Below are 24,559 nucleotides of genomic sequence, written 5' to 3'. Positions count from 1 at the left end.
GTAGTATATAATCAGAAAAAAGAGAGCCGATACCTTGTATGCTACAAACAGGGGAATCCCAAACTTTATTCCATGGTGCTCACAACACTTCACAGTGATCAAACGTTTCGGGAAGGCATGGCCCTTCTTCAGTGACAATCAACCAGAGAGACTTTACATAATTTATAGGCAAACTAATTGGGACCCCAAGTGGCGGTCATCAAGTATACATAGAAAAAGATTATCAACCATTTGTATCCATTGTGTTAAAATCCATAAACGTGTATACAACAGTACATAATAATAAGATTATCTGAGGAAGGGCCATGCAGTCCCGAAACATTTGATCACTGTGAAGTGTTGTGAGCACCATGGAATAAAGTTTGGGATTCCCCCGTTTGTAGGTATTGGCTCTCTTTTTTCTGAATTGCTGTTTTAGCCTATGGGGGACCTCCTAGAACCTATTTGGGGTCAATTGGTGGACTTTGAAAAATCTAAGTTTTTTGGGGAAAAACTTTGATTCGAAATCGATTGAATGTGCTATTCCTTCGATTCGTACGATTCTAATTTGGCCAAATAGGTCTTTTTGAATTTGAATTTTGAAGTTTTTCAAATTCGAAATTTGACCCTTGATAAATATGCCCCTAGGTCTGACTTGTTTATAGCTAGAGAAAGGGGACTGCACCAACACATTCACAGAGATTTCACATAAATAAATGGTGCACATCTAGAACAATATTTTTTTTTTTGGAATATAGAATATACTGGTGTAGATTTATGTTTTATTAAAAGGGTTTATTAAAAGGGGTTTTCAGTTCAGTTGGTTTAAGATTCTTCACCAGATATAAACACTTTTTCCAATTACTTTCAATTTTCAATTTGTGACAGTTTTTCAAATATTGTATAGCAGCTGGGGGGGGGTCGCCTACTGCTCTGAATTGATACATTTAGTTGATACATTTCTTATCTTTGTCCCTGCTAAGCAGAATCCCTGAGTGTCATTAAAGGGCACCAATCATAACTAAAATCATTTACTAAGTAAAGACACTATGTGAAACTGTTAGAATTGTTTGTATAATGTAAATCATCAGCTCACTATACCTTCTGCAATATCTCCCCTATGTTCACTGCAGTTCTAGCTGAGGCAGGCATCTTGGATTTCACTGGCTCCTCCTACCTATATCTTCACAGCTAACTGCACCTCTAAAATATCGCACATGCTCAGTTGAAATTCCTTGGTTGCTTAGCAACCCTTCTAAGCTATATTCAAATCAGCCAAACTTCTGTGTTAGCTGCTGTTCAGTAGTGCTGCCACCTGCTGGAAGTTAGTGTGTGCCCTTCATTTACATAATGACATCACCAGCAGTGCACAAGATAGGGAAATTTCGTGATACTTGTAGTGGAGTATTTTATGTATGTAGAAATGTATGTCTGAACATCCCTCCCATACTTGTGGGGGATCTGTTAGCCCATGGAGATTGAATGTATCATATGCAACTACTGCATTCTGATGAGGCATATAAGAAACATCATGAGTGCAGAATAAACTTGCATATTACAAAAAGAAAGGATTGTCTCAAAAACAACTGGAACTAAAATTAAAATATAAATACCTGTATTTCTAGCAAGTGTTCCATAGGTTCTATTACCGACTGGCTACCATGTCCACTGCTCTGCAAAACTCTGTCTACAAATAATTTCTAGAATAATATGAATTTGTCCTTCAGAAGCTATTAAAATACCTTTGGGAATGCTGTTTATAACAAGCAGCCAAGAATCCATAATTAATCCCTGTGAGAGTTTGTATTTTATAAATATATTTGGCAGTCAGGTATCTAAACTACAGTTTGTTTTTTTTTCCAAATGTGTTTTTTTATTCAGATACAGCACAAATAAAGTACATTCTGTCATTGCAATGATACGTATAGTTAGAACCCATAGTGCAGAAACTGAACATTAGTCAAAGATAAATTTTTAACAATATCAACAAAACATACAGCTCTAAATACAGCATCCGATCTCAAGAGGGACTCAGTGGGAATGTTGCCAATAATCTGTTTATCTGATGACTCCCGGGGGGTGCAAAAACCAGCCCGTCTTGTTCGTGTTGCCAGTTGTCGAGGTACTGGGATGACTCCATGACCAGTGGGTGGTCTCTGAGTGATTCTTCATCGTACCAAGTTGTACGACGAAACGTGTAAACCGTAAGGCATCTAGTGTGAAGTGGGAGTGATGTCACATACGACATCCAGGTGGTAAAGAATTTCGGAGCATTGTGTTCTTTTTTGGTCATTGCTTCCAACCAATCCATGTGAAATAAATGGTGTAATTTTTGTTTGACTATCAGAATAGATGGGGGTTCTGTAGTCAGCCATTGTTGTAAGATTGTTTTTCTCGCCGCCGCAGCTAATCTGCCTATCAGGTATTTCTCAGATTTCGACAGCTGTGTATAGTAAGTAGTGTGACTAAATAATGCCCATTCAATTAGTGGTTGGAGGGGTTTCCCGATCATCTGGCCACCGTATGTGACCACCTCCTGCCAAAATGTTTGCAGTTTCGTGCACGACCAGAGGCTATGTAGCAAATCAGCTCTTGGTGAGGCACAGCGTAAACAGTTGTCAGAGGAAAGATTCCCCATTTTATGCCTTCTAAGTGGGGTAAGATAGGAGTTATGTAAAATTTGCAGAGACATCTCTTGATATCTACTTGCCGGGAGTAGCTGCATTGTTTTCATATGATAGTTTAGGATGTCTGATTGTGTTACGTCGGGGATATCCTTGGCCCATTTAAAGATTGGGTTGTCCTCATTATCCGTGTCTATTATAGTCCGTATAGTCTGGTATATATGTGATGTGGAATGTTTGACCATTGTATTTTTCCATAGTTTGTAAAGTGGGTCTTCCTTGTCTTTGGCAGTTAAGTGAGACAAGGTGTGGGTCGTGAAATGAAGGAGTTGAAGTCTTAAAAAAACATGTTGTGTAGTGTATGGGAAGTTTTCCATTAATCGTGTTTGAGTAATTGGGGAGTATTCATTCGTTAGTAAGTCTTTGAGGATAGAAAGTCCGTCGTTACGCCATTGGATGAGTATCGGGTTATGTAGTCCAATGGGGAATTGTTTGTTCCCTACCCAGGTTAAACATGGAGATACTGTCGGTGATAGGCCTAGTTTTTTCCTAGTGATATGCCACGCTTTGTAGGTGTCTGCGAATAGGGGGTTGTCTCGAAGGCATAAGGGGGTATCGGTGGGCGAAACGTGTAGTAGATAATTAAGAGAGTAGTCTCTGCTTAGGTATTGATCTAGGGATGGCGTAGCGTATTGATCTTTGTGGAGGAGCCAATTCCCTGCATACCGTAATAGCGCTGCGGTGTTGTAGTCTTTAATATTGGGGAAATTGACTCCTCCCTGAGCTTTGGGTTGTTCCAATTTGAACAAGCTGATTCTGGGTCGTTTTCTGTTCCAAATAAAGGTTCGGAATATATGGTTTATTCGTTTGATATCTGTGGGTTTGATGTAATAAGGTAACATTTGTATGGGATATAAAAGCTTCGGAAAGATGATCATTTTTATTAAATGTATCCTGCCTAGAAAGGTAAGGTGTAAATGCTTCCATTGTTGTGTCTCCTGTTGTATGTCATCAATAGTCTTCCTAATGTTTAGCTCATATAGACGGTTATAGTGTGATGGAATCATAATCCCTAGGTATTTGATGTTATTATTGGTCTTTTTAAAGGGAAAGTGAGGGAGCCAGTCCGTGGGGTCGGAGTGGTGAAGCTGGAGTGCTTCCGATTTATTTAGATTTATTTGGAATCCAGCTAAGTTCCCAAATCTCTGTATGATCTTTAATAATATCGGTATGTCGGTCTTGGGTTGTCCGAGGAATAGAAAAATGTCGTCTGCGAAGGCCGTGACCTTGAGGTTGGTTTGGCCTATTTGTATACCCTGGAATGATGTGTTTTGAATTATGTGTCTAAGTAGCGGGTCTATGGCAATGTTGAAGAGGAGTGGCGATAAAGGGCATCCTTGTCGGGTACCCCTGTTGATCGGGAATCTGTCAGAATTTATGTTATTTACCGTTAAAAACGTCGTGGGGGTGGAGTATAAAGTCTTGTATAGGTTGAATATATTTAAACCGAAATGTTGAAATTTTAAAAGACGTCGTAGATGTGCATGCGATATTCTATCAAAGGCTTTGTCAGCATCTAGGTTTATTAACATGCCGTGTTTTCTTTTTTCTAGGTTGCTATAATAAACTGCTGTCACAATCCTTCGAAGTGCATTAACTGGATGTCTGTCCCTAAGAAAGCCTACTTGATGCTCGGTGAGTATAGTGGGTAAGATCCGCTGTAGTCTATCCGCCATGATTTTAGTCATGATTTTAACATCTTGATTTAAGAGTGAAATTGGCCTATATGAAGCTGGATCAGTCAGGTCTTTGTTTTCTTTAGGGATTAAAATTATTCTAGCTACGTTTGCTTCTCGCCACAAAGGTACACCCCTCAAGGTATCGTTATATAGCGTGACTAGGGTCGGAGTTATGTCGGGGGACAAGAGTTAGTAGAATTCCGCGGTCAGACCATCTGGACCCGGCGATTTCCCGTTTTTTAAGTGTTTTATCGTATCTAATATCTCTCTCTCCGTTATAGGTTCGTCTAGAATTTCCCTGTCCTGGGGCGCCAGTTTTTTCAAGTTGGCTTCCCTTAAACTACAGTTTTAATAATAGATGTTCAAACCAAATGCTTTGTGTTCTATAGCATACTGTCTGACTTTCAGATCTGTGTACTGTTAAATACACTTTTATCATTCACTAGTATTCTAGTCAATGGTCTAGTGCAATGTATGCAGTATTGAGGTTGTGGGCCATTGTAGTTCTCATGAAAATCAATGTAAAATCTCTTAGAAGTCAGAGGGTTGGGGATTCCAAGAAGGGTATTAAACCATGGCCTTAATTTACAATTTAGTTTTAATTTAATTTAGTACTAATAAATTTTTTACTGGTACTACCAACAATACTACAAACAATACCTTCCATTTGCTTATTAAATAATTTAAATATATGGAAAGAATGTGCTCATATTGCTCAAAAATTCTAAATATAGACTGACATATTGTAAAATCTTCCTGCGTATGTAAATAGCTTCTGCTAGGTCTAAGTGTAATATCTACATACCTATTAGTGGACTGTTTTTTTTTATCACAAAAACAAATGGAAACCATATTTAATATTGTGTAAACACCAAATACAGTCCTATGCAACTTCAGCTAAAGACACCCCCACCCTAAGGGGCAGATTTACATAGGGTCGAATATCGAGGGTTAATTAACCCTCGATATTCGACTGCTGAATGTAAATCCTTCGACTTCGAATATCAAAGTCGAAGGATTCACCGCAATTCGTTCGACCGAACGAAAAAACAGTTTGATTCGAAGGATTTTAATCCTTCGATCAAACGATTTTTCTTTGACCTAAAAAAGCTTAGAAAGCCTATGGGGACCTTCCCAATAGGCTAACATTGACTTTGGTAGCTTTTAGGTGGCGAACTAGGGGGTCGAAGTTTTTTTTAAAGAAACAGTACTTTGACTATCATATGGTCGAATAGTCGAATGATTTTTAGTTTGAATTGTTCGAAGTCAAAGTCGTTGTCAAAGGTCGAAGTAGCCCATTCGATGGTCGAAGTAGCCAAAAAAACCTTTCGAAATTCAAAGTTTTTTTTCCTCTATTCCTTCACTCAAGCTAAGTAAATGGGCCCCTAAATGTTAATACTAATAATAGCTCACTATGTTAAAATGAAAAACCCAGATATACCCAGATATAAATAACTTTATATAGATAAATTATTAAATCTAACGCAAAAATAAAGATCTCAATTTTAGCCTTTATTTAATGATTGCAAAAATCAATGAGAGGAGGTCTTATGAAGAAGTATAAAAGGCAAGCGCTAGTTTTTCCCTCTTAAAGGAATTGTTCAGTTCAAAAAAAAAAAATGGGTAAATAGATAGGCTGTGCAAAATAAAAAAATGTTTCTAATATAGTTAGTTAGCCAAAAATGTAATGTATAAAGGCTGGAGAAATTTGATGTATAACATGTCAGTCAGATCACTACTTCCTGCTTTTCAGCTCTCTTGGTTTACACTGACTGGTTACCCTGGCTACCAGGCAGTAACCAATCAGAGACTTGAGGGGGGGCCACATGGGTCATATCTGTTGCTTTTGAATCTGAGCTGAATGCTGAGTATCAATTACAAACTCACTGAACAGATATGTACCATGTGGCCCCCCTTTAAGTCGCTGACTAACTCAGAGTTATAGAGCTGAAAAGCAGGAAGTTGGATTCTGGCTGTTTTATTAGACATCCAGTCACTCCAGCCTTTATACATTACATTTTTGGCTAACTAACTATATTAGAAACATTTTTTTATTTTGCACAGCCTATCTATTTACCTGCTTTTTATTTTCACACTGAACTGTTCCTTTAAGCCTTCATCTAGTCACTAGACTAGCCTAGGCCTGCCAGTGTATTTTGCCTCTAGGCCACGCCAGCCCAAAACTTCATAATTAAATAAATATTTTCTTCTACTTTGATATCAGTAATAACAGGTCAGTATATAATGCAGGGGCTGTTGTATACAGAATAAGTTTATGAGTATTGATTAGGAATTTCTCGAGTGGCATTTTGGACTACAGCTACAGTGCAGAAAACGACTGTTTGCTCTATTTCAACAATCACTAGTGAATACTGTGACTATTCATTTTACAAAATAAAGAAATATATATATATATATATATTGGAAATCTTACCAGTCTTGTGTAAACTTGATCTTCTATCAGGGGGTGTTTTTTCCAACTTGTGGTCTTTCTTCTCCAGATCTGAGACACACGTGGAAGCCTCTTTTTTTGTGGCATTGTCGGTTCCTATATTATTCTGCAAAACTGGCTTTTTAGGCAGTGGTGGTTTTGACTGTGTCAGTTCACAAGAGTTTGTTTGATTTTTCTGTTTTTCATTTCTAAAACTGGGAAAATGTTTTGTTGTTTTGCTGACTTCTAGTAACTCATCCTTGGAAAACAAGGAACAGCCTGTGTTTTCCAGATTAATCTCAGCACTGTGCCTTTTCAGTCTGACAGAGTCAGAGTTTATGCCCTCCCTGTATCTAAAGGAAAAGGAGGTGGATCTCAGCTTCACAAAAAAGGGGTTTTTACTCTCAGAACATGTCTGTAGGTCTGTAACCATTGGCAAATCCCTGGAAGCTGGCACAGAGCTCTGAGGCAACGGAATGTGACGAAGAATGACTTTGTCCACTGAAGTATTTTCTGAGTCAGGGAATGTCTCCTTTTTCCTGCCACTGGCCCTGCTTTCAATGCGTGTTGCAGAAAATATTGGCTCCTCTTTCATTCTTTCATGTACAGACAAACCTGAGTTAGTAAGAGAGAATTTCATGTTTTTAAAAGTCTCGTTTTCAATATTTCCTTTTAGTGTAAAGCTGCCAGTCCGAGGCCTTTCCCAGGCTGAGGATACAAAAAACTTTCTTTGTGTACAAAGTTCCCCAGCAGCCTTTTCCAAATGTTTAATATTTTCTTTATCAGCTAAAGATTGCTCTGCAGTGTTCCTGCAAGAAAGTTGAAGGTCTTCAGTGGGTAATGGTTCAGGAGCACTTTCGTCAGGTAAATGTACAGTCTGATAAATGTTTGAAGGTGGTGAGCTGACATCAGACTCAGCATTAACCTTTTCCTGTGCATATTTTCTATGATCTTTTAGTATACTCTTTTCTGATCTAAGAGATTGAGCAAGGCCTTCCTCTTTAGAGATATTTGTTTTAACTTGAACCTCATCATATAAGTTCCCTTCTAAAATACTTAAACTACATGCATTTTTATTATCCTGCGAATCTTCCAATAATTTGTTTTGCAGTTTTATATCTGGAGAACTCGTGGCATCCTGAAATTGTGACGTTACTACACTAATTAATTCTAGGACACTTGAAGAGACAACAGCTTCTTCCTGTATAAGCTGCGACTGGATTTCTGTTATGTTACCAGGGCCCACCTCATTTTCTTGTATACTCTGTGAAGTGTCCAATAATGCATTTTTGTCTATGACCATTTCTTGGTTGTCACTTGTAGATTTTGTGAATGCTTCCTCCATGACATTTTCATCTTCTACTTCCGTGAAAGTTGTAGTAATAACAGATTCATCTAGGACAGACTAAAGAAAAGAAAGCAATATAACTACACAAGTTGTTTTTCTACAAGAACCCAATGTTTTGTGCATTCATATTATAACATATAACAATGCAATTTTACATACTACATGGTAGAAGTACCTTTCTACCACTGGTGCAAAATGCATCAGGAGGGAATGACTAATGGGGGGTATTTCTTCCTTGAGGTATGTAACATGTATTGATATATTGTTTGCTATATTGATGCAATAATAAAACACTGGAATTTAGTAGTACAGCTACATACTGTAATCACATGTTTATTGAAATAAGCTTGCCTACTAAGATTACTTAAGATAATTAGATAACAAATTAATTTTTTAGGGGATTACCGCAGAAGGCCTCCGCGTTGTGCATGATCTTTGGTTTGGTGGCCTCACTGAAAGCCTGTGCTTTGCAGCTGAACTATCCAAGAAGATATAAAGCTGAGGAGGTGAGTCAAAGTCAGGTGACTGTGAGATGGAACTGTTGGCTCTTCTACCAGCGGATGGTACCCTGATATTTGATGATGGCTTTTCTTCAGGAGATAATGGTCTGGATGAATGGCCTGAAGATATCTAGAAAATTGCATTTATGTATAAATATATAACTCTGTTTATAAAGCCCTACCTATATACACAGGTCTGTGCATTTTACATAATACAATAATAGCATACATTGGGGGAACACACACTGCAATAAAGTATCTTCTGTTTTTTATATAGGGCATTTACACAGCATTTCACTGAGATTATACATCATGCACATTAGTCCCTGCCAGTCTATTCCAGTACGACTATAAAAATAAATATTTAAAATATTAAGTGCTACATCTTAAAACACACTGAGGGTAATTATTTAAGCAACTGAAGCACTGGTTCATGTCAGGACTGAATAACATACCATGACAGTGCTCCATAAGGTAGGATTTGAAGTGACTAAGGGTTCCTTATGTAAGAATTTAGGGATGAAGTTCCAGAGGGAATGATCAGCAAAGAGAAGTAAAATATGGAAGGTAAAAACCAAGCACAGAGGAGACAGCAAGGAAGATATACAGACAGAAGCTAGGTGAATTGTTTTTTTGCTTAACCTGCAAAATTGTGCAAAAATGAGCATGACAATAATAATTGCAAAATTGAGACTAGAGACAGGCTTGGGTGGCAAGAAAATCATGTAAGTATTTGTTATGTTCAGTTTAGATAGCTTTTATAAGCACATATTTTAGCAGAAGGGCTATGGTAAAGTGGTGCTTTATTCTCCACTACTTCTCACAGCAAATTTCTTTCCAAAGAAACTTTGGAAACTGCTTGGGCCCTAAATTTGCTTCCCAAAAATGTACACCAGAGTCTTTGTGGTCATTTTTGATTGCTGAGCAAGTCCCTATTGATCAAAATGTCCTATACAGTAAATCCAGCTCTAAAGGCACTTTAGATTTCTTGAAATCTTGAAGCCAAGGTTTAATCAATTTTTATCCTCTCAAACTCTCTGAAAATATACAAATTATATTTTAAGCTGCCAGAAGAAACTCCTAAAATTGTTCTCATGAAGTTGGTAAGTGAATAGTGCAAAGAAAAAAAAAATATTCAGATTAAAAGTTTATGTGAGTGTACGGCAGGGTTGGTGTGAGTGTTTGTGTATGTATGGACGCTGGGTTTCATTTGTAGTTGAACTTGATGGACTTTGATCATTTTTTAACCTGATTTAACTATGTAACTATCATTAATTAATTGCACAGTATCATGAAAATGGTATGGTATTCTACCAGTTTACTTAGAAAGTTACAGATATAAAAATGTTAGGAGAACTAGAACAAACAAATCCCATGATATATCTAAATATATAATTATAGGAAAATTAAATCTTTTACTTAAATCTTTTACTTTACATTTAGGCCTGGGTAATAAATTACATTTGATAATTTATGAAAATGGGGCATCTTGTGCTGACAGTACCCCTTTACCACTGTATAGTATCCCACTGTATTTCTTCTACCAGAAGAGTAATTCAGTTATACATTACCTGCTCATCTTCTTCACTTCCTGTTCCAACTAAACTGAAAGTGCTATGATGATAATCAGAAAACTGTAGAGAAAGACAATGCACAGGCTGGTGAAATGGTTCAGCAGTTCATTTAAGAAACAAGACAATTAGAAACCAGTATACAACTATTTGAATACAAAATACTATTCCAAAAACTGATATGCCATTTTGCAACTGAACGAACTCTAGGGGGCCGATTCACTAACTTCGAGTGAAGGATTTGAAGTAAAAAAAATTGGAAGTATTTTTTGGGCTTTTTCGACCATCGAATGGGCTACTACGACCTTCGACTACGACTTCGAATCGAAGGATTCGAACTAGAAATCGTTCGACCATTCGATAGTCGAAGTACTGTCTCTTTAAGAAAAAACTTCGACCCCCTAGTTCGCCATCTAAAAGCTACCAAACTCAATGTTAGCCTATGGGGAAGGTCCCCATAGGCTTTCCTAAGTTTTTTTGATCGAAGGATATTCCTTCGATCGTTGGATTAAAATCCTTCGAATCGTTCGATTCAAAGGATTTTATCGTTCGATCAAAGGAATAATCCTTTGATCGTTCGATCGCACTATTTGCGCTAAAATCCTTCGACTTCGATAGTCGAAGTCGAAGGATTTTAATTCCCATTCGAATATCGAGGGTTAATTAACCCTCGATATTCGACCCTTTGTGAATCGGCCCCTAGTTGTCTGCTTCATCATATTTTTCCTATGCCCAATGCAAATAACTTCTGGAAGTTATATATACACCAATACATTTGGGCATTTTGGCTAATTATTATATTATAATGGATATATTATAACATCCAACAATCAATGTATATATGTGCACCCTTGGAGGCACTTTGTTTTTATAATTTTGCATTCCTATTGGATCACATTTTACTTACCCAGGCAGTTAATCTAATCTGCTGATGCTTCTCCTCTGCACACGTATGAGGCATTGGTAGTTGATACAACTACCCAACTACTTGTGCTCAAATATTCTTTCATCCAAATAAATGGCTATGTCCAGCTATATTGCTTAGATTGACTGATCATATAACCATATGACTGACCCACATGTATCTGTCTTTATCTGTATCTGTCTTTGTTTATTTGTAACTGAAGGCATTGTCAGGGAGATAGGACAAACATTTTGGAAAAGGCCAACTAACATGTAGAATAATTGTCTCCATGTGATCCATTTCTACCCTTCCACATTCACCACGCCTATTTAAAGGGAAAAAATACATCTTTTTGATATAAGGTCATCCATTTGGGCACTCTGCAAATTCACTAAAATGCGGATTTTACAGAACATTACCTCTTTCGCCAGGGTTGCCGCCACCGCCGGCGAAGTGTTTTAAAGTAGCTAGAACTTCCTCAAACTTACATACATCATTATCCTGTTTGCCAAAAATTTCAAAAAACACTTGCGACTTGTCCTTTTTGAATTGGTATTGCCTGCGAAAGTCCTAACTTAGACTTTTTTTGGGTAACTGGTTTTACCCATACATTTTCAAACATATGGGACATTCATTTTACAGTGGGCACATGTGTAGGGCATTATAATAACTCTATTGTCTTTATTAAGTTTCCTTGGACATGTGTTTTTAAAAGTGGAATTTGTAAGTATATACACCATTTAACATAAAGACGTCCATACAACTTTAAATTTCCCGCCGTATGCAAATTGACCTAAGCTCAAGATCACTAGCAAATTTTCGTTAGGCAGACATGAATGCTAGTGCATCTTGCTTTGAAATGCTCGCACTGCCGAAGTACCACTAGCGAAAAGTCACCAGCATTTGGCGCGTAGGACAAAACTCCACATATTAGTGAATTGGCTTAGACTGAGGGCATTTGCACCTGGAGAAGTGTTACAATTGGTGCAAAGCGGATGCTGGCGAAAATTCGTCGGTCAGTAAACCTGCCCCTCTATGTCTGACTTGTAGGAACCATTTCCCAACTCCTCTTAAGGGTATATTTATCAAAGAGTGAAGTTAGAGAACACCACAGTCCGCTAGATTGAAATACTGCGTTTTTTCATTCATTTCTATGGGATTTTTAAAGGTGTGTTTATCAAAGGGTCAACTTTCACTTTCACTTTTTGACACGCCTTTAAAAATCCCATAGAAATGAATGGAGAGAGGCGGTATTTCACCCTATCGGACTGTGGTGATTTCTAACTCCACTCTTTGGTAAATATACCCCACAGAGTCACTCAACCACACCCATAGATTGTTGTTCCAGATTGTAAGACTTGAAGGGGTATATTTATCAAAGAGTGAATTTAGAGATCGCCACAGTCTGCTAGCGTGAAATACCGCCACTCTCCATTCATTTCTATGGGATTTTTAAAGGCATATTTATCCAATGATGAGCTTTCAACCCTTTGATAAATACGCCTTTAAAAGCTTATGTCAAAAAGGAGGGCGAGGAAAATGTTTTCCTATAAAATTCCAACCAAGAACTGCAGTATATCCCAACATGTTTTGAGGGCTACAAAGGGAGCTTTATAGGCAGTTATTCAGCTCTTCATTTTTGTATAACAAACAGAGAGTCTTCCCTAATAAAACAAGATAAGGCAAACAATCAGTTTATTACAACTGTACTCGACAATTAAGACTGATTACTGTGGTTTTGCTCTTGGTTCTATAAAATCCATTGTCTTTTGCTCTCCTTAATAAAAAGATGTCAATTACAGATAATTTAATGACACATTTATTTTCAGAGTGAACTTGCCTTTGGTTTCGTAACTTCATGCATATAAAGTGACAATTCTGGAGGACTCCGAGGTAAACCATCATCTTCTGAACTGGTTCCGGCATCATCTGTTCTCTTGCCAAGGATTCCGAATGGGGACAGGCCAGGTTTTAAGTTAGCTTGAAGTTTTAACTGCAACAGTGAGGCAGTGTTTCATTTTAACATCTTTTTGTTTTTTTTTAAATGTTTTTATTTGTTTTAGGACTGAATGGGAATACGGATTGGGAGGGTGTCTCGTGAGGGTGAAGGGGTTGGATTTGGTTGAATGATCCGTGGGCCAGAACCTTAGCTAATTGCTGGAATTAAGTGCCTGAGACACATTGCATTACAACCGAAGGGTACTACAGATCGGGTGGTGTATTATGAGGGTGAAGGGGTTGGAATTGGTGGAATGACCTGTGGGTTAGATTTTTAAGCTAATCGCTTGAATTAAGTGCCTGAGGCACTTTGAATTCCAACCGGTACTACCACTGGTATTTGCCAGTACGGCTAGGTAGCCATTTGTTAATTTGGCTTATACTCTCCTTTCTCGCATATTACTCAAGGCCTTAGGTTTTTGTTACTTATCTCCTTTATATGGCCAATGTTCCTCATTATGGGAAGAATCTCTTAATGGATGAAGGGGTTGGTGTTATAAAGGGTACTCTTAAATTGATTATCGCATGGTGGTTGCAGGAAAGATACCTAATACCCACTGGGATTAACCAATCATTACTGGTTAAATTGATGCTTAGCACCACTCATAATAATCCTCCTTTTACCAGGTCAATCAGCTCCCTGTGTCTAACTGCTTTTTTAATTTTACTGTTTGGACATTTATTTTAAATTCTTATTAAAGGTTATGTTTTGATTCTAACACTTCTAATCTAATTCAGAGTTTTTGTATGGGAAGGTGCAATTATGTGGGCCAGTTCTTTCATTTTCTTTTTTCTTTGTATCACTGTAAAAGGACTTTCAACCATTTGTTGAAACTACCATAGAGGTTGTGCACCTAAACTAAAATTGGTTTAAAGGAAAACTATACCCCCAAAATGAACACTTAAGCAACAGATAGTTTATATCAAATTAAGTGGCATATTAAAGAATCTTACCAAACTGTATATATATTTAAGTAAATCTTGCCCTTTTACATCTCTTTCTTTGAACTACCATTTCATGATGGTCTGTATGCTGCCTCAGAGATCACCTGACCAGAAATACGACGACTCTAACTGTAACAGGAAGAAGTGTGGAAGCAAAACACAGAACTATGTTAATTGGCTCATGTGACCTAAGAAGTATAGTTTGTTGGTATGTTTGTGTGCACAGTGAATCGTACGATCCCACGGGGGCAGCCCTTATTTTTTAAAATGGCAATTTTCTATTTATGATTACCCAATGACACATACTACTGGAAAAGTATATTATTATGAAAATGGTTTATTTCCATATGAGCTGTTTTATGCAATATCTTTTTCTAGAGACCTACATTGTTTGGGGGGTATAGTTTTCCTATAAGCAAGTTTACACCTCCGTTCCATTCTAGAGTAGCAGGGCTTTCTGCAATCATACACTGGAGGTAAAAGTTCCCTATAGCTACACCAGAGTCCTGTTTTCTAACCCAAGCATAATCACTATCTTCTCTATGCCCTTTTGAACTAAAATACAATATATTATACACATGGGGGCAGATTCATTAAGGGTCGAATTTCGAAGTTAAAAATACTTCGAAATTCGACCCTCGAATTGAAATCCTTCGACTTCGAATATCGAAGTCGAAGGATTTAGCGATAAACGTTCGTTCGATCGATCGAAGGATTTTTCGTTCGATCGAACGATTAAATCCTTCGAATCGAACGATTAGAAGGATTTTAATCCAACGATCGAAGGAAAATCCTTCGATCAAAAAAAGGTTAGCAAACCTATGGGGACCTTCCCCATAGGCTAACATTGACTTCGGTAGGTTTTATCTGCTGAAGTAGGGGGTCGAAGTTTTTTTTAAAGGGAAAGTACTTCGACTATCGAATGGTCGAATAGTCGAACGATTTTTCGTTCGATTCGTTCGATTTTGTTCGTATTCGAACGAATTTAACCAATTCGATGGTCGAAGTACCCAAAAAATACTTCGAAATTCGAAGTATTTTTCATTCGAATCCTTCACTCGAGCTTAGTGAATGGGCCCCATAGTGATTAACCATACATAGCTTTCCTCCCTCAAGTACTGGTTTTCTTCTCTTTATTTTCTCCCTTTCATTTAATGGTCCCAACCAACTTTCTGGTGGGAGGGTTATATGCTTGACTATCCACTCCTCTGCAAACCTATTTATCTTTATGATTTATTGCAAGTAAGATTATGTATATTAACAAAATGTGTTACTGACCAATGTGCTTGCTTTGAGTAATGAGCAAATGTAAAATAAATGCATTACACAAGTACAGAGTTCTAGGATTCATCTACAAGCATCATTATTTAGAATGTTGTACCTGTAGGGCTTTAATGCGATCTGACACACTCTCCTGTGAGAATACACGCACTGGTTTGGCAGTTTCTTGTGCTAGTTCTGGAATAAAAATACTATCGTGTGACACAGCTCTGCTTCCCAGGATGCCTGCAGACGACCTGGAACGAGATAACTGACTTAGTTTCTAGATACCTCCAGCAATTTATGCTTCAGTTAATAAAATCTCAAAACAAGCATTCCATATGAAATAGAATAAAGCGGGACTACAGCAAAACAAATCTGACAATCCTTGTGACAGAAGATTATAGAGTTAGCACTGAGCAGTATGAGTATGACATCTGTAGGAATGGTATCATGGTATTTCTTTTAATGCTAAGGACATTATTTTGGAGAACCCAAGTTCTCATTACTTTATATCCCTAAAGGCAGAAATTTTGTCGGCCATGACCAATAAAGACTACATATGAAGCTAATACACTAGTCTCTATTTCCCAGGGCTGCTCCTGCCATGAGGCAAGGTGAGAAACAGTTACAAGGGGCATCAAAAAGCCGCCTCTTGTAATTTTAAGAGCAAAATTTCTGGGTTTAAATCCAGAAATTTGGCTCCACTATTGCAGAGAGTGATATTGCACTCATTGCAGTAGCAATTCTGCCCCCTTTTACCCGCTCCAATGGGAGGGGGAGAGGCCTCAGGCAGCAGCCCCAGGATTGCACCTCCCAGATCCTCAAAGTTATATTAGATATTTTACCTCCTATGATGTGAGTTGAACAAGATGCTAGTTTAAATGTAACTAGGGGATATTTTAAATACTACACCACCCTACAAAACCCTTCATCCAATATGGTAACAACTATGAAAGCTTTGCGTCATAATGGAAAAAGCATAGGGTTTTCCCTGATAGTTCTGCAAGTAAATTAGTATTGTTACTGTATACAAGGCTAGAAAATGGCTGCACACACTGCTAGAGAAAAAATATCCTCCAACTACAAATGTCTATCTTACAACTCACTGGAACATGGAATTAGTAGATATGGGAATGCCAACTATGAATAATGATAACTATTATGGTAGGCCTGCCTTACTTACTACCTGAATAATTTTATAACATCTCTCATAACTGACTTTTTATCTTACTTACAATATTTCTTAGCAAGACAAATGAAATGCTTCAGCCACTCTTTCTGGACAGCCACACCAACAACATACCCAATTTCATTCTCGGAATCAACATCTGCAAATTCTGGATATGTAACATCGCTGGTGGACTGGCTTTGCTTCAAACGAAACTTTCCGGTGGAAGCCAAAGTCTCCTTCGTCTTCTTTCTTCCGAAAAACTTTTTTAAAGATTTGAACTTTGACTTCTTTTTAGCTATAAAATAAAAGGCATTACAATTTACATTACCAGTTGTGACTTTCAAGAAAACCCATTATGGAAAAATGTACACCATATACAGAATTCCTCTTCTATTTGCTTTTTAAAATACAGTAAAATGCCATGGTATGGTTTAACACTGTACATTATAATTCTCTTTTTTTGTACATTTGAATTTATTCATAGGAATGGGAGCAGTTATAATGCTAGCCTTGGTAACCTTTTAGTATACAGTAGGTTATTTGCCTGACAATGCCAATGGATGCTGATTTAAGAAAAGAAAGGAGGAGCCATAATATTGGCAGGTAAGTTTGCCTTCCTGATTTCACTTTTCTCATATATTGCAGTCTGGGAAACACTCTTCCCATTAATAAAGGATTGAGTATTCCCAGTTTGAGAACAGACCATGGTTCAAATGAAACCTTTGAGCTGCTGTATTGAGAAAATATAGATTTTCAAATCTTTAGCTAGATATGGTTAGTAATTTTATTACTCAACAGATCTTCTTCTGATTTCTTGCATGTTAATCTTTGTAACAGAGTAAATCAGTTTGTATACCCTGGTATACATGTTGTAATACCTACAGCCTTTTGTTTTGATTTAAAAAATGCTGTATTTTTTGTTTATTTGTTTTATCATTATTAACATATTTTGGTGGTGTCTGGCAATATAGTATTGTAAAGCAATAAATATATTATTATTATTACATACCTCCCAACATTTGGAAATAGAAAGAGGGACAAAACATTTATCCATGCAGAGTGTGGCAATAGTTTGGCCACATCCATGTTGTGGCCACACCCCCTAATTACCATGTTCATTTTACAAAATTTGGCAGGTTATGAAAGTTTGAACACAATTCTGTGGTTTTTATGTGTTATTACAGTTTTGCTAATGAAGGTGAATTGCCCTTTAAGCTGCAAGTCACAGTTTCCATCAAGAGACCTGCTTATCTTAAATTATTACAATTGTTTCTTTGCTTATCTTAAATTGTTACAAAAGTATCTAAGTGCACCTGCCATGTATTCATAAAGCCAATTACGTTTTAGAAACTTTGTATCTTTTCCTGGCTGCTCAGTGCAGGAGATCAAAGAGAAAGTCAGGACATTTCAGTAACAATCCGGGACTGCAGGTTGAGCTGTCAAAATCGGGACTGTTCCGCGATTGATTGATTTTACCAAACTTTTCTAACCTTCTTTTCACCAGCAATAATAGCCCACAAATTTTAGGCCAATCTACTCTCACCCAATTGGATTCTTTAAACAGACACACAGCAGCATTGGGAACATATACTGACAGAACTAATTGTTTGTATAACCGGTAAGAAATGAGAAGCCACAGCCCACCTGCTTATTTTGCAGTGATAAATCCACCTAACAAACAGCGACATTACACACTGTATTATTGTTTGCTTCTATTTGCAATTGCTTATCACTCTGCACACCTGAAATATCCAGTTACATAAACAGAACCATGACATTTTTAATTAAGCTGATCTGTTAACAGAACGACATTTGTTAACAAAATGCTTTGGTTTTCAGGAAGTTTACCCTATGTGGAGTGCCTGTAGCTGTGAATCTGTATAATTATATAAGGTTACCTATAATTCCATTTTGTATTATTCCATATAAAATCAGTGGGACTGATTTGTGTACTAAACAAAGGTGTAAAGGGAAATATATTATTAAATGCAACAGAGACAGACTGATCTAAACATAGATAAGTATTGATTAACATAACCTATTTTTGCTGATATTGAATTGGAATACAGTAGATGTTCACTCCTATATAATATATATGAGCATGGCATCAGTTCCCATAGGAGTACTAGGTGCAAATGAAATTGCTAGGAGGATAGTATGACCATGGTTTAGAAGAGTAGAATTGTTTTCCCGGCCCACTAGTACTGGGTGTATGAATTACCATCTTCCTCTTGGCTTCTGTCAGTGATGAGGGAGGCTGTAATCCAGAGCCTGGGATACACTGGTAACACTAGTAGAACCCCATTAACTTGTTGGCAAAATATATTATCTCTAACTGTTACCCCCAACTCCAGTTTTTAAATTGCCCCCCGCCAGCACTAGGACCATTGCACTGGGATGTGCATAATGAGCAAATTGCAGCATTCACTCATTATGAGGATGTGTGTGCCCCAACAGGGCTGCTCAAAACAGGAGCTCCCTCCTGCTGCAGGTGGCCGGGCATTTATAAAAAAACAAACAAACTTCTGTTAGCTCAACTGATTACATGCTCTATTAGCCGGCCCCTTTGGTTCGGGATAATATATTTTGCCAACAGGTTTCCTTTAAGGACTCAATTCAATGAAAAAAACCAAATACAGAAAAGAGAGGGTAAGAAGAAGCTCCTAAAATGTGTTTACAAGGAGCATCACACCATTTGTAGCAGTTAAAGCACCAATTCAAGAATATTGCAGTGAATTTAAAGGCTCAGTGCAGTTGGTCATACAGAAAACTTCCCATCTACATATATAGATGCATAAAGTGCTACAGAGCAGCTAATATTCTGAAATGAGACTTATGAGCAAAACCATTTGTTTTATTTTAAGGCATTTAACAGATGAGTTTGTCCCACTGAAGAAGACTCTTAAGTCCAATTATATAGATCTTATTTTCTCAGCTTTAACTCAAAAGGAAAATGACGGTGTACTTTAGTAAGTGTTCATAATAATAAGACTGATTCCTGTATTTTTATATAGAGACTAAAATAAAAGATGTTTGGGGTAAGTTAAAGGTTTTTGCCACATGAATAAATACTGCTGATTAGCTCCTTGCCTAATATAAATAATTCTGCTGCCACCTTGTGTTCATAATAAAGATTTGTCAGTGTCATCATGTTGAAAGATAAGTCAAGTAATTAAAGAGTAGGGGAGATTCTAGGTATGATGGAACCTGAGGCAGTCTCCTCCATGATCATTACACAAGCAGTCATAAGCTCAACTAGATTTAAACAGATTAACTGGGATTCTATTTGGATTATTTTCCTGCAGCCACTGGTTCTGGAGAGTTGGAAAAAGTTTGTATGAAATAATACAAAAACTATAAAATCCACATTAGATTACAAGACAATACAGTACCCAGTGTATATTCTGATTAATCAGTCTTACTGTATCGGCTTCTGGCAGATATTATTGTGCTGTTTTGATCATTTATGATGACCGCCTAAGCCTCCCAACAGCAGCCCAGACCACACTGAACATGTGCAGAGATGTATAACAAAGTTACAATATGGTGACCCCCTGTGGCCAACTTTGAAAGCATAAATCATTTGTGGTGCAGCAAGTTTATCTTTAGTACACACAATACAGCATTTCTAGCATTATTCTATTTTAGAATTTAGTTTCCCTTTAAATAAGGTAAAGAGACTTTTCTTACCTGAAAACTCATCAGCAATATTCTCTGTATCTCTTATCCTTATATCCATTCTCTTTGCAGGAATTCAACTAAAATTGGAAGGAAAGAGTTTAAATAATACATTTATGTTGAATGAGATACCAAAAATCAAAACTTGCCACATTGGAACAATGGGGGCACCAGACTTGTGCCCAAAGTATTACATATCACATCCCTTACGTTATGCCATTACCATAACAAAATATTAGCTGCAAATGAATTTGTGAACAGATTCTGTCCCAATTGAGTTCATTTTTATGTATAGGATGTAGTTGTGTCAAGAAACACCAGTTACACAGCTGATTTATTGTGCAGTACAGGCAGAATGGATTACAGAAGATAAAAATGTTTACTGATAGAAACCACCAGAAAGGCAGTTGTTTATGGTCTTCCTTAGATCCATAAAGATATATGAAACTTTCTATCCAGTCAATTATCCAGCCTTTGGCAAAATATTCAATTATATTTTCTAGCTAGCTTTGTTCAGGATACGGGTCACTTTCTGGAATTGTTGAAACACCTTTCTTCATGGATATTAGGATGATATTTAGTGACCATTGACATTTCTTCAAGTTATATATGTATTTATACGGAGGTAGGTCTAAAGTAATAAGAATTTTTGGTAAAATGGTATTCTGGTGTGGTAGAGTGACCACAAAGAAGGTGTGTTTTTCCCCAGTAGAAGAGGTAAGCTCTGGGAAAAGCATTAATAAATAGAGAAAGCTTTCTCTGTTCAAAGGCTTTAGTTTCCAGATCTTAGAACCTATAGGGTTCTAGATGGAACAGGCAAGCCAGACACCCCATTCCACAAGTTTGGCTCGCATTTTGGAGCTCACTTTATACAAGAAGGCTGTCCTGTGCAAAGGTATTTAAATCTAATGAGAGTGTTAGGAAGGTCTCTTTGAACAGGGCACAGAACAGGAGAGGTTACCTGTCTGTGTTAGGAACTCCCAGAGGGGTTGAGGTGCTGCCTGCCACTAAAAGGTGCAGAGGGAGACGTGACTCACACGTCACACGTGACTCAGTGTGAAAAGTGATTGAGGAAATACAGAAGGTGAGACAGGATAGAGGCTGGTGAACTGGTATCCCTGGAGGGGAGCCTCAACAGGGCTTAGTGTGAAGCCCAGAATATTCCACAGAGTGTGGCCCGCACCCCCTCAGGGCCCCCCGGCAGTCCGTGCACCACTAACCGTGCGTGCACCAACCAAATGCGGCTGTACGGAGGGGGGCGGGGCCGGCTGCGCGTCACGCACCAGGGCCCGCCCCCCTCTAGGATCGCAACTGGTGTTCCTGTAACCTTTAAATTGGAAAGAGTTGCCTAAATAAACCTGTGTTTTTGCCTGGAGACCCGGTGTCCCTGTCTTTATACTCCTGATCCTCTGCTTACCTGTGTACCATTGCTAATTTCCCCCAAAAATTGCATATACAAGCAGCCAGCTTGTCACACTGGTAATAACCTTGTAGAATTTTTTTTATAGACCAAATCTTTAACTAGGTTAATATTTACCTTATAACATCACCAGTCACATATTTCATTTTTATATGTTTGTTACGGCAGTAAATAACACATTTGCACCAAATTTGTGAATTGTACACTGTGATCAATCATTGACCATGTGCCTAGACCAACATCGGGTGTGTTCTCCAAAGAGCATGGTCTTGGATATGTACAGTATTTCATGTACTTTAAAACCCAAAGGATTGAACATCTTTTTTCATTTATCTTGCTTTTTGCCTAGATGGTAGTTTTGACCCCATTAAGAGGTTAATGATTTGGACATGATTTTGGAGTATTATAAAGCAGAAGAGTGATGTGTGCATGAAACATATATATTACATAACATTTTGATAGATGTAAGAGATAAACAGGGGAATATAATAAAAGTCACAAAGAGCAAAATAATTCGCACCTATAAGAATAAAAATCAACATCTCGCAAAGTAATATTTTCCTTAAATGGTTATTGCATTGCGAATTGTAACTGTGCATTGCGAATGTTAATTGTGCACTCTTAAGAAGTGCTTGAAGTTGTCGTAATCTTTTGGAGCAAACATAACGACTTTTTCAGTAAGAAGTTTTATTACATTTACTGCGCATTGGCGCAAACCATAAAATTCCACAGTCGGAAGTGGTTGCTAAACAGTTTCCAGGTTTGCAAAAGCTATATTAAATTTGCGCAAAGCAAATTTTGTTCGTGCAAAGTCATAACTTTTCGTATTGTGAATAGTTTTTCTGTTACCGACTTTTATTACATTCCCCCGAAAGAGATCCCACTCCATTAGAGCTTACAATATAACGGAGAAGGGGATGCAGGGGATCAGGAATTAAAGTGCTGGGCAAAATAGCTTGGTAGGTGTATGATCGGGTAAAGGCCGCTACCAACGAAAACAGAATTGGGGGTGGGCCAAGGGGTTTTGTTAGGAGTATTACACATTTACCGGCAGCTACTGTACATTGCCAGTAAATTTGTAATACTGGCCCCCGGCCGGGTGGCAACCCTAATTAGAAGTATGGGACCTGTTATCCAGAATGGTTAGGATCTGGGGGTTTTCAGATAAGGGATTTTTCTGTCATTTGGATCACCATATCTTAAGTCTACTAAAAAAATCAATTAACCCAATAAACGAACAGGATTGTTTTGCCTCCTATAAAGGTTAATTATATCTTAATTAAGTACAAGGTACTATTTTATTTGTACAAAGAAAAAGATAATAAAAAAGCAATAAAAAATATTGAATTATTTGATTAAAATGGAGTCTCTGTGGGAGATGGCCTTCCTGTAATTCAGAGCTTTCTGGATAACTGGTTTCCTATAGCTGTACTAGCAAGTAGATTGACATAAATAAAAAATGTCACATGAACTAGTTTTCATTTTTTATTTTATATTTTTAGATGAAAACACCTGGGTAATTAATGGCAAGAAACACACCCAGATCACATGTACAAGGATTCGGTTTGCAGTTCAGCAGCACAAAGTAACATTCCCCAGGGACAATTCAAAAGCTGCTATTAAATGTATTTTTTTCTTTAATTCTAGACACTGAACAGGAAGTAAAGAAATGTGCAAGAAGTTCATAGAACATTAATTCCAGTGAAGTCTTATTCTAGTTAAAACCTAACACTGTGAACATAACAAGTGTGCAAAAAGAATCAGGGTGCCCCTCGCCCTCACCAATTTCATGTGTAAAGGGCATTTCTCCTGCACTCATTCTATTGGCATCTAACAAGTGATAAATTATATGTTGCAGAACACCTAGTTAAATTGGGAAAGAGCTTGGATAGTGCCGAAACGTCAGATTGAAGTTCTGTTAATAAATGATTATTTTATTTTATAAGTCCCGAGAGTGAGGATCCTTTGTGAAGTATGATATATATATATATGTCCCTTTTTTGTGCTCCTAGTTTTACTGCACTGGACTTTTTCCGGCCCATAAAGTCAAAGAAAGCAATGAGGACAAAATTAGAAGTTGCTGGATGGTTTAGCCTCATAGGAAAACACAAGCACTCCAGTTGCTAAGAAACAGAGACCCTGACATGGATTCTTGGTAGAGTTGGATGTTGCTCAGAAACTAGATTTACACTGTGTAACTCAAGTCTACAGACACGCAGACAAAGGCTTCCACAGAGTGTTTGTTTCTGAACTTTAGTAAAGAAAAGACCTACCAGGCATCTTGCCAGAAATGCCAGTGCCAACAGTATGTTCTAGTACCGAGCCAAGAACAGAGGACTTGCTAAATTGCTGAGTTTCAGATAAACATTCGCTACAGTTGCATAATCCCCTCATTCTACATGTGTGTTACTTTTATAACTGTGTCTACAGCTAGCCACGATCTTAATGAATGGACTTATCCTCACAGCGTTCACTTTAAATTACAGGCAGCTGGGTACTATGTTGAGAGAGTAAACTGCTAATAATATCTACACATTTTCTGACAAATAAGATAAACATAAGAGTAGTTGTCTTTTTTAAAAAAAACAAAACAAATGCCCCCTGCCAGCGCTTGGCCAAACACACCAGAAGGGAACTCCCGGTTGGAGCAGCCATGATGAATGCTGCAACTTGTTCATTATGCGCGTGACGTTAGAAGTGTGTCATGTGCATGCGCTGTGACTAGCGTGGCTGCTTGAACCGGGCGCTTCCTCCCAGTGTGCGTGTCCTAGTGCTGGTGAGGGACAATTAAAAAAAGCTAAATTTCAGTATGTTATAAAATGACCAATTCTAAGCAACTTTTCAATTTGTCATCATTATTTTTTATTTTTAAAGTTTTCGAGTTATTTGCCTTCTTCTTATTCTGACTCCTTCCAGCTTTCAAATGGGGGTCACTGACCCCATCTAAAAACAAATGCTCTGTAAGGCTACAAATTTATTGTTATTGCT

General features: G+C 37.6%; 1 protein-coding gene across 1 annotated transcript in view; it reads right to left on the bottom strand.

Annotated features, from left to right (window-relative positions):
• The window catches only part of cracdl.S (CRACD like S homeolog), a 50,825-nt gene that overhangs the window by 6,000 nt on the left and 20,266 nt on the right, over positions 1-24,559 (bottom strand). Inside the window, exons 2-8 of the mRNA XM_041584219.1 lie at positions 20,164-20,231; positions 16,606-16,768; positions 15,421-15,556; positions 12,937-13,089; positions 10,193-10,255; positions 8,527-8,751; positions 6,777-8,178 (exon numbers count right to left, since the gene is read on the bottom strand). Of these exons, the coding sequence (XP_041440153.1) occupies positions 6,777-8,178; positions 8,527-8,751; positions 10,193-10,255; positions 12,937-13,089; positions 15,421-15,556; positions 16,606-16,768; positions 20,164-20,212 (2,191 nt within the window). The 5' untranslated portion in view covers positions 20,213-20,231. The remainder of the gene's footprint in view (positions 1-6,776; positions 8,179-8,526; positions 8,752-10,192; positions 10,256-12,936; positions 13,090-15,420; positions 15,557-16,605; positions 16,769-20,163; positions 20,232-24,559) is intronic.

This window comes from Xenopus laevis, chromosome 2S (assembly GCF_017654675.1).
Source record: "Xenopus laevis strain J_2021 chromosome 2S, Xenopus_laevis_v10.1, whole genome shotgun sequence".
NCBI lineage: Eukaryota > Metazoa > Chordata > Amphibia > Anura > Pipidae > Xenopus > Xenopus laevis.
The sequence above is the reverse complement of the archived record's forward strand: the minus strand, read 5'-3'. Positions and strand labels throughout refer to the sequence as shown.